At 51.1% G+C, this 10169-nt stretch overlaps 1 protein-coding gene across 1 annotated transcript; it reads right to left on the minus strand.

Annotated features, from left to right (window-relative positions):
• Positions 1-3171: 3171 nt before the first annotated feature.
• Positions 3172-8621, minus strand: LOC119397511 (ubiquitin carboxyl-terminal hydrolase 8). The gene is made up of 2 exons (XM_037664937.1): positions 7516-8621; positions 3172-3322 (listed from the first exon to the last, which is right to left on the minus strand). The coding sequence occupies exons 1-2, from the start codon at positions 8619-8621 to the stop codon at positions 3172-3174; spliced, it is 1257 nt and encodes a 418-aa protein (XP_037520865.1).
• Between the last annotated feature and the right edge of the window lie 1548 nt (positions 8622-10169).

Below are 10169 nucleotides of genomic sequence, written 5' to 3' on the forward strand. Positions count from 1 at the left end.
CCTCGGTGAGGAACCAGCGGAAAGCCTCACCTTCAAGGTAATCGGAGAAGTGGCACAGCTTGTCTCGCTCCGTCCATGCAGCGGCCGCAGTCTTCACATCGAAGAGCCGGAGCCACTTGTCAAAGGGGACGTCCTCGGGTGCTCCAGAGAACTTCGGGATGTTGATGACTTTCTTGGATGTTGCCATGATGAAGGGCACGGTAGATCCTGTCGACTAGTGTAACGCAGGAGACATGATGGCTGTACGAAGATCCATGTTTATTAAACACTTCGTCTTCCTCTCTCACCACTACCGCACCACACCGTTCTCGTGTGGTTCGTCACATATATATATATATATATATATATATATATATATATATATATATATATATATATATATATATATATATATATATAATCTTTATTTGTATCTCTTTTTTCGTTCTCCCCTTCCTTTACCTCCATTTCTCCTTTGTCTTTCTTTCTATCTCATTCTTGTTCGCCCTCTCTACTCGTTCTCTCGCACATCCGAGTTATTGCATCCCACTCCAGGTAAATGGGCGCAGCGGGACAGCGTGCGCCGGGCGCACGTGCTCGGCGAGCGAAGCAGTAGGTAAAGAGGGCGAAGAGAGCGCGCACCGGCCGAGTTGTTGTGTAGCACGCGCTAGGCGCAGCTGTGCCAGGTGCTAGGCGACACGAGATGCCATATAAGGCACAGGCCGCTCATGATTACTATATTTGTCGATGCGAACCGGGGGTTTGCCAAGCTTAAACAACTCCTCTGTTGAACATCTAGCTTCGAGCAGAATCAAACACAGGTATTTTGCGTGGCTGTCAAGTATTCTACCACAGAGCCACGCCAGTGTTTCGAACCACTTTGTAAAAAGACTCTGTACAGTCGTCATGTCGGGCGAGGAGACACGTTAATAGATGTAATAGTGTGTCTCATGCGCAAATCCCCGCGCAGTTGTCAAATTCTGCGGCGACAGCTGCCGACTCACACTTTTCCTTACCCTTACCTCCTTCACCACATTCATCCCTCCAGTTACCCTTCTCCCTCTCGTAAATTCTGCGCCTTTTCCACAACGCACTTAAACCACATCATGTAGGGGTGTCCTAAGCACCCTCTTCTCTATTTACTGAAACACTTAATTTGTAGTGAGGAGTAGTTGGAGGCTGCCTTGAGAAGCTCGAGACCCGACATTCAGGAGGTCATCCTGGAGTGGGCTAAGAGGGTACAGGAGGCCTACTTCAAGTAGTTCCTCCCCTCCACCCTCTGTCCCGTTGCCCCCTTCCCTTTAAACAGGGACAAATAAAGTTGTTCATTCATTCATTCATTCATTCATAAACATAATATGTAACTGCCATGTTGCTTTCCGTTATTTCCTCACGTCAAATGTGGCGTTTCTTTTCCTAAAAGAGCCGAGTCCACTCTCGACGAAACTGAGAAAAAAGTCACAGTTTCGCCGCAAGGGCGAAGCAATGAATGCGATAGCAAGGAACTAATGCTATACGAAGTGAGGCTCGCCAATGGATACTCTCAGTTTGAACAGCGCTTCTGTTGCAAAGGCGGCCGAAGCAGCGAAGGAAACTAGCGTGCTTCAAGTGTCGAGCTGTGACACTTGATAGTTCGCGCTCATCTTCTGTTTGTTCGTTTGGCGGCGTCCCTGAGCTCGAGTGACATTCGTACGCGCCGTAACATGAGCGCGGACATCACGGTGAAAGCGTGAAACATTCCTCTACCCCTCTCCACGAGAAAACCGCGCGAGCAGACAGCGGAAGGGCAAGCTTCTCCCATGCGCAAATATAAGCAGAAGCGAGCGAGCTCGCCGACGACTTTTAAATGCGCCCGTCGGGCTCCTAGCGCCACCTCGCTGGTAATGAAGAAACGCTTATTATCGCCTGCTTTCTCTGAGTCCGTCCAGCGCTAAATGATGTGTATATAACGCTCGCCGTTAGCTACGTGGAGGATCTGCGTTTCGTGGCGTAGTGGATAGCGCCGCTCGCTGCGGATCAAGAGGTCCCTGGTTCGATTCCGCGCTTCGGAAGCATTTTTCTGAGTTATTTTTCTTTGGGGCCTTTATATATATATACATACTTATACATATACGGTGCATGACGGCGGCGACGGCGACGGCAAAATCCAGCCGAGACTGTCCATATAATTGCTATCGCAATAAAAGGCAGCTGTTTGGTCCTGACAATATGGTCCGGCCTGCTCCAACAATTTTTTGTCAGTCTTCTCATGTCACCAAATACATGAAACCTCTATTGCAGCTCAGACCTATATAGCTGACTATCCCGTCGGTATTGAGGAGCAAAATCTGTACTTGGCTCCTACTTATTGGAACATTTCATTTGCACTTCAACTAGCTACGCAAAAGAAGTCTGAATGGCCGCGAATGAATGATATAGTAGTATTTTGCGACAAAATTAACACCACCTTTGTGCTTTCACCCGTTCCGTCCAATTTGCATAGAAGTAATGGAGATCACTGATGACGTAATGGAGATGACGTAGAGGCGTGTGGTCGTTCCTGCTGACAAGTGCACTGTTATGCAGTAGAATGAAAAATTGGGCTAGCTGTAATGCTTGCATGATTGATGCAGCGCTAAAGACGAAGACGAAAGGAACACAGAGTGCACAGGACGAGCGCTGTCTCGCAATTGAAAGATTTATTTCGAAAAAAAAAACAAAGAAAGGAAAACAATGCGGGGCATAGCAGACATGCACATAAGTAGGACAGGAAAGCAAATCATTTAACAACAACACGTGCGCATTCTTAAAACACAATTCAAACACGTCACTTGATATTGCATGAGCCAAGCAGATGAGCAAACTCCTTGTCTGTCAAGAAAATCGACGCAAGACTCACGTATGCGTCTCCCATTCTTTTAATGCGAAAAGCCTCGATAACTTCACGGGTTAATTTGCTACTGTGCCTAGAAAGCACTTCCGTATCTACGGAGACCGGAGAGCAGCCACAAGTATTACATTGCGATGCCAGATAGGATATGTTAGCCTTTTTCAAGGACTGATTATGTTCCTTTAAACGAACGTTAATACACCTGCCGCTTTGTCCCCCGTACGATTTGCCGCAAGTAAGCGGAATGTGGTACATAACCCTGCGTTTACTCTGCTCTCCGGTCTTCGTAGATGCGGAAGAAACTCTCTAGCCCAAAGACGCCCTCATCTTCTGGCAGCACCGCCGATGCAACTTCGGCCCTTGCGGAGACGACCTGGCCAGCCTACTACAGAGAGCTTCTTGCCATCGATGCGGTCCAACACTTTCGCCACATCCTCGAGGCGCTGCACTGCACCATCTACACCGACCACAAACCTATCAGAGAGAGAGAAAGAGAAGAGGAAAGGCAGGGAGGTTAACCAGAAGAACGTCCGGTTTGCTACCCTGCACTGGGGACAAGGGAATGGGGAATGGAAAGAGGAAGAGAAAGAGAAGGAGAGCACTGCACGTGCAAAGGGGTACAATCAGTCACTGAGGCTGGAGCTTCTCTGACCTACATTACATCAGCGCTCTGATATTCCATTGGGGAATCGCGGCCTTTGAGAGGGCCGTGGGCGAGCCGTTGTGATTACTGCAGCGCTGAAAACACTGGATCGAGAACCTCCAGCAGTTGCAGGGCAGCTCGGGCAGTCGGAGTGTTCAGCTTATTCAAAAGCATGAATATGGTGTTCAGAAGAGAGCGAAGCATCGCAGCAATGTCCTTGTCTTTCTCGGGCAAGTCGTGGGGAACCAGCGCTGTCGTTGACTCAGTCTGTGTCTGCTGCGACCATTGGAGTCGCTGTGCATGGTGCTGTGGCTTTGGCTGTGGCTGTGGTTCTGGCTGTGACTCTGAATGCAGCTTTGGCAATGGCGGCCATGCTTCAGTGTCCATGTGCTCTGGTGCGGTCTTGTCCTCAGAAGTCGACTCGGGCGTGTCTAGCCTACGAAGCAGAGGATGAGGTGTCACCTGTGAACTGCGCTTCACAGAGTTCCTTGAACCTCTACGGCGTCGGGAGCGTCGCTTTGTGACGACAGCAACAGCTTCCCGACGAGACGAGCGGTCTCGCACCATCTGCTTAAGGATTTCGTTTTCCTTCTGTTTCTTGGGGCATTCATTTGACGAAGCGTCATGGGACCCGAGGCAATTGCGGCACTTGAGGACCGTGGGATAACACAAACCTATCACTTACGCCTTCTGCCAATGCCGCGCAAAGCTTCCACCGGTCCAGCAGAACCAACTGGCCTTTATCGCCCAATTTACCAAAGACATCCAACAAATAAGAGGAAAGGTTAATGTGGTCGCCGACGCCCTCTCCTGCGTCTCTGCTGTTGAGTCCTCGCTGACGCTCAGGAAACGAACGCCGAACTCCAGCAGCTCATCGAGAATGGCTCTTCTCTTCAACTTCAACAAGCTGCCGTCCCTGGGTCGACGGACACTCTCTACTGCGACAGATCCACCCGACGAGTGAGACCATATGTCCCTTCTCTGCGTCGCCGCAGCCTTTTCAACCAGTTACACAACCTCAGCGTCCGGGTATCCGCGCTTCTGCAAGCCTTGTGAATCACCGCTATGTTTGGCCCTCAATGCAACGGGACTGCCGCACCTGGGCACACACGTGCATTCAATATCAGCGCGCCAAAATCACCCGGCACGTCACTTCGCCGCTCGGGGCAGTTCCCCTGCCATTGGAACGGTTTCCACACGTTCACATCGACATCACTGGCCCCTTCCGCCAGCCGGACCATACCGCTATTGCCTCACCGCCATTGATCGTTACACTCGATGGCCCGATGTGTGGCCGCTCGAAAGGATAACCGCAGAATAAGTCACCTCGGCCTTCTTCTCCGGCTAGATTTCCCGCTTCGGCACTCCTCGTCGCGTCACAACCGATCAAGGACGGCAATTCGAATCTCAACTCTTCAGGCTCCTCAGGCTTTCCACCAGGTTCGAGCGTTCACGGAACACCAGCTACCACCCTTGCGCCTACGAGATGATTAAGCGGTTTCACCGACAGCTCAAGGCAGCCATCATGTGCCGCCCTAACTCAACATGGCTCGAGGCTCTCCAGGCCGTCGCTCTTGGTCTGCGCGGCTCTTTCAAATTAGACATTCAGGCCACGCCAGCTGAACTTGTCTACGGGGAGCCGCTTCGCCTACCTGGAAGACTTCTCTCCGCTTCAACTCCCGACGTCACCAGCTCGGACCCTACAGACTCTGTCGCCCGGCTCCGTCGCACAATAGGCGCACTGTGCCCATCGCCAGCGGCACGTCACACCAAGCCGACCCCGTTCGTGTTTAAGGACTTGGCAACATGCTCGCATGCCTTTCTCCGCGACGACACGATACTTGTACACTGTAACTGTACGTGCACCTTTCCAACCGCTTTACTCCGGATCATATAAGCTCATCCGTCGGGACGACAAAACATCCACCATTCAAATCAGCGGGAATGACGTTCGCGTCTCCATCGACCGACTGAAGCCATCATACATCCTCTCCGAGGAAACTACACACTCCTGCGCGCCTCCCGTAGTTCACCCTTGCCCCGGCCCGCGCCCTACATCACGCGCTTTGGACGCCTAGTGCGGGTCCCCAATCCTCTTCAACCTAGGGCTTCTCTCTGGGTGGGGGGACGGTGCGGCGCCGCTTCCGCGCCTGCGCGCCGCGTCGATGCTTCTAAACATGAGCGCCAGTGATAAGAACACTCTCGCCCGACAGAAGATGGAAAACTGTGTGTGTACCCACATCGTATTAGTCGTTGTAATGAAAATTTTTTCATCGCAGCTTCCATCTTCCACTTCCTGCCGTTTAGTCGTTGTAATGTATTTCATGTGAAAGCATTAAAGCTATGCGTTTTCACAGATCGTTGCTTATATCATTTCCATAGTCTTCCTGTTCAAATATGCCGTCTTGGAGCAAAAGGAAACGATACTGTAACGCCAATCTCGAAAAGAAGCCCTAAGAGGCAGTTATGTTCGGGGGACGATTTCCCCAGTACGGATCAACGGTGACTAATCGCGGACGGCGCGTGACGGAAAGGGGGCGCTCGGAAGGGCCATTAGGCCGTTCGCCTCTACCCGCGCCTTTGTAGCCGAACCCCGCGACCTTTTGTCGACCGCTCCTTTCGCGGCGGAGTCACCCGTACGGCGGAAGCGAGCTCACGGAGACTGACAACGTAAACAATGTGTCGCCGTCGCGACGGTCCTCACTGAAGGAGCACCGACAGGCGGCGGCATCCTGTCGCAGACAAGGTTCGAGACGGCATAGTAAACGGGGCACGTTGGTGTGGTTCATTTCAGTGTACGTTGACTGTGTATGTGATTGATGGCATTTTAGTTGGCTTGCCGCATAGTGAGGGCAGCAAAGCGTGGGAACGTGGAGGCGGAGACACGTCTCTGAGAGAAACAAAGTTCTCTGCTTCATTGGTGGAGTATCAAAAAGGGTTGGTCCCGTAAGGCGGTCTCAGACGAGACAGGGTGGATTTAAAGGAAGAAATAGGAGAGGAAGGGGGGAGCTTGGTGCTCGACGGAGCGATTGCGGAGGGGACAGAGGTCGTGCTTGGCGCCGACTCTGATCCAGGGACGAAGGACTTAGAGATTTTCTCTGAAGGGCTTGAACGCTTGGTGCGGGCCCAGCCCAGTTGTTGTCGCGAGAGCTGTTCAGTGGCCGCCCCGGCCTTCGTTTTGTCATAAAGTTTAAAAGTGTGTAAATAAACTCAAGTTTGCCAGGATCTGAACAACCGGGCCTGTCCAGTCCTTCAACGTGTCGCCACGATTATCCGAACCATTGGGATCACCTCCATCGACCCAAATTTAACTGAGGCATAAAGAGGAAGGAAAATCAGCCTTTCACTCTTTCATTCCATTTTTCCCTACACTGTTATCTCCTTCAGTACGTACTAATTCGCCCAAGAACACGCAATTAGGGGGTGACAACAAGATCGCAAAGTAACTAGGTCGCAAATGAAACAGATTGGATGCGGCCATGTAGGTTGTTTTGGTCACGATTTTTGACGCAGTGCTGGTTTAATCCGGTTCAGTTTGATGCAAACAGGTGCAGGATTTGACTCTTATTGGAAAGTTTAAATCCACGTTACAATCACAAAATGCCCCATTTTGAATATAAACGCTTTAAACGTGACAAACACTTATGCACGCTTTACGTTCCCATGAAATTAAAACAAGTAAAACAAGTTTCAATTTCTGGATTTGGCTCTTCAGAAAAAAAAACGACATAAATTGCGGTAAACTGTGGTGACGAGCCACCACGCAGAGCATGAGGCATGGATGTCGTGAGGTCTCGGTCTCCCGAAAGAGCAACGCCGACAGGACAGCCAGTGTCTCAAAACTGAGTTTATTCTCTCGAACTGTAGTTGAACGCGTGCACGCGGCACCTGCGTTGACGCGGGACGCGATCGTCTCCTCGCTTTTCATGCCACGCCGATGCTGTAGCCAAACTTGCGTCCGCTGCGAAAATTGTGAGTTCTTACAATTTCTGGTTCGTTTTGGGATCACATGAGCACCTAGCACCTTTCATAGAACAGCATGTAGGCGTTCTGAAGAAAGGACGGTTTCTTCATTTCGGCGTCGATGTCGACGACGGCGTTCACCGCGGCATCGTCGTTAAAGCACCACCAACCACCGCACCTATTGTCCACGGCATATGCAATGTAATGCCCGCTGCTCGTTGAGCGCCCTCCCAGATGCAGAACTGCAGCAAACAGTCTGTACTTCAGCGGAGCGGACTCTTCTGTTGAAGCTATGGTCAGGTTGTTTGGTATCGAGACTGGCGTCGTCACCTTGACGCTATCTTTGGATGAAGTATCAAATGCAAATCGCATTATCTGAATGACCAACGCTTTGTTCAAGTGACCGAGCACTTCTCGTCGACGCCACTGCCGATGCCCGACGATGTTGCACACGGTGCCATAAGCAATGCCGTCGTCCTCACCTGTCATGCCATTGGTTGTCCGGAGAGTATCGATCATGTCTTCCAGGCTCAGTACGGACTTGTTGGTCTGCTTCGAGTCACATGGTACCGGTAGTATGCTGAATGTCTCATTCTGCACCTTGACTCTGAGGCATATGGAGCACTGGCCGACAATAACCAGCTGACCTGTGATGACGGACTCTACCGGCGATCTGTGCAGGTCTTCATAGAGTTGCCATTTTCGATGCGCACATGACCTGATATATTGGGCAGTTTCACCGTCCACTGTGGCTATAGAAGTGGTGGAATAGAACGGCGGCTCGTCGATACCTAGCGAGCCGTCAGCGAAACGGTTTCTGTTCATGATGTCGCTGAGGAGACTCAGAAGCGAAAGTGCCAGCTCCGCCGCATCTTGCTGCTCCTGCTCCTGCTGTTTCGCGAAGAGATATGGCAAATATTCGCGGCACACGTCCAAGAATGACTCCTGCTCGTTGTTGCAAAACTTGTTCGAATGAAGGCAGGCCCGTTGAAGATTCGAGAAACCTGTGGCGAATTTCCGCTCCTCTTGAGTCGCCTTGATCTCTTCGTTGTCACAGCATCGGTCGAGCTCGTCCAGTAACGTGGGAATGCGAAAAATTGCTTGCAGAGTCGCATTCGCGAAGCAATAGTTCCCGCGGTTGACTAGTTCTAATGGACGCGTATCCATTGTTGCGATGACACTGCTGACGTGGGGACTCCGAAGCCCTCCTGCAACAACGAGCTAGCCGCAGGCTGCACGGTTTCCAACTGGAGTCCTTTCGCGAGCTCTAATTCGCGCAACGCTTGCAAACTGTGGCTACTGAAATGCCACTAGACGCTCTAATGCCACATACGCTGCTGCTATAGTGTACTATACTCGGGGACAACTTTCTGTGGCAATGAAGGGAAAGCTACGGGGGCGGAGCGTCTGCACATGTACTGCAACGCGAAGTAGTCCGGTTCGGCGCGCGTCTCGTAACGCCGTGGAAAGTGGTGGCTAGCGTTGCATTTCGACGCAAACGCTGCTTAGCGTCTAAGGTACGGATAAAAGGCGCGACTTTTGAAGCACGCAAAAACGCTAAGTCACAACGTAAAAAGTAAAAGAAATACAAATATCTCGCTTGTGTGCGCTGCGTTCCGTCTCAAAAAGCTACATGTGGAAAATGAAGGAGTATTTTTTTGAAAATACGGACGCAATTGTGGGACTACATTCATTAGCGGTAGTATACGTGCATTGCGGCTCTGCAGCCTTCGCTTCATTGCCAAGAAAAGTTGTCCGCCAGTATAGTGAACTAGAACCAACTTCCTAGTGGCGCGAACGTGAGGGTGCAGGCGTTCCTCTTGGCGAAGAAAAATCCAGGTGGCGCCAGTGCAACTTTTTCTAGTCGCACCGCCCCTTCTGCTGTAGGCGCTTGCGCGCGTTTCTTGTGTACATTTCTCCGCGTTCCGCGTCGTTGTAGCGATGTACATATATGTGGACGCAGCCTGTCATTGGGAATGGCTGGCAGGCTGCGTCCGCAGAGCTGCTGCGGATGCCCAAATAGAACTGTCTAACGCGTGTAACAGAGAACGTGTATGCCGTTCGCTTCGACTATAACTTCCAAGGAATATCTTACTCAGCTGTTTCAGGAGCTACCATATTTGAGACGTCAGTGATACATCAGCTCACGGTATCTCACCGTTCTTCAACGGCGCCGCTGAGCAGTGTTATCAGCACTGGACGCTTGTCAAAAAAAAACATAATAACTGCGGGGTGGTAACAAAAAGAGCAACGCATAGTGAGTCCACTATAGGCGAACGCATCGGAGCGCTAGAAAAAAGTGCAGCCGCGATCCTTGCGGCGAGGAGACGCGTTCGGTTTCAGCCGCTGCATTGCCAAGCCACGGCCGTGGCCAAGCTACTACGTTCGCACCACTAGGATACACATTCTAGTTCACTATATCCGCCAGTATAGACGCCGTCGCAGCGAGAAAAATCACTAAAACTACAAAGCATGATAGAGGCATTCGCGACCTGCCTCGTTTCGCACGTGCGGTTCACTATGCAAGCCGCATATTGTTTGTTACTATCGCAACGGCGTCCTCAATACGTTGGAAATAACGGGCAAAATGGTATGCAAGCTTCCCGTACGTAGGATCTTTCAGTTAATTTCATTGGGGCGCCATCAAACGTCATAGGGCGAGTGAAACATGGTCCGGTGGCCCCGCGAAAATCAAGTTGAGTGTAGGCCTCCAGT

Source organism: Rhipicephalus sanguineus, chromosome 6, assembly GCF_013339695.2.
Source record: "Rhipicephalus sanguineus isolate Rsan-2018 chromosome 6, BIME_Rsan_1.4, whole genome shotgun sequence".
NCBI lineage: Eukaryota > Metazoa > Arthropoda > Arachnida > Ixodida > Ixodidae > Rhipicephalus > Rhipicephalus sanguineus.

Excerpts from the sequence above, each read along its gene's own strand:
- LOC119397511 (XM_037664937.1), bottom strand. The coding sequence starts at position 8,621 with ATGGATACGCGTCCATTAGAACTAGTCAACCGCGGGAACTATTGCTTC. Across the intron at positions 3,323-7,515 it reads TACATGCTGTTCTATGAAAG|GTTTGTGGTCGGTGTAGATG; the intron begins GTGCTAGGTGCT and ends TCTCTCTGATAG.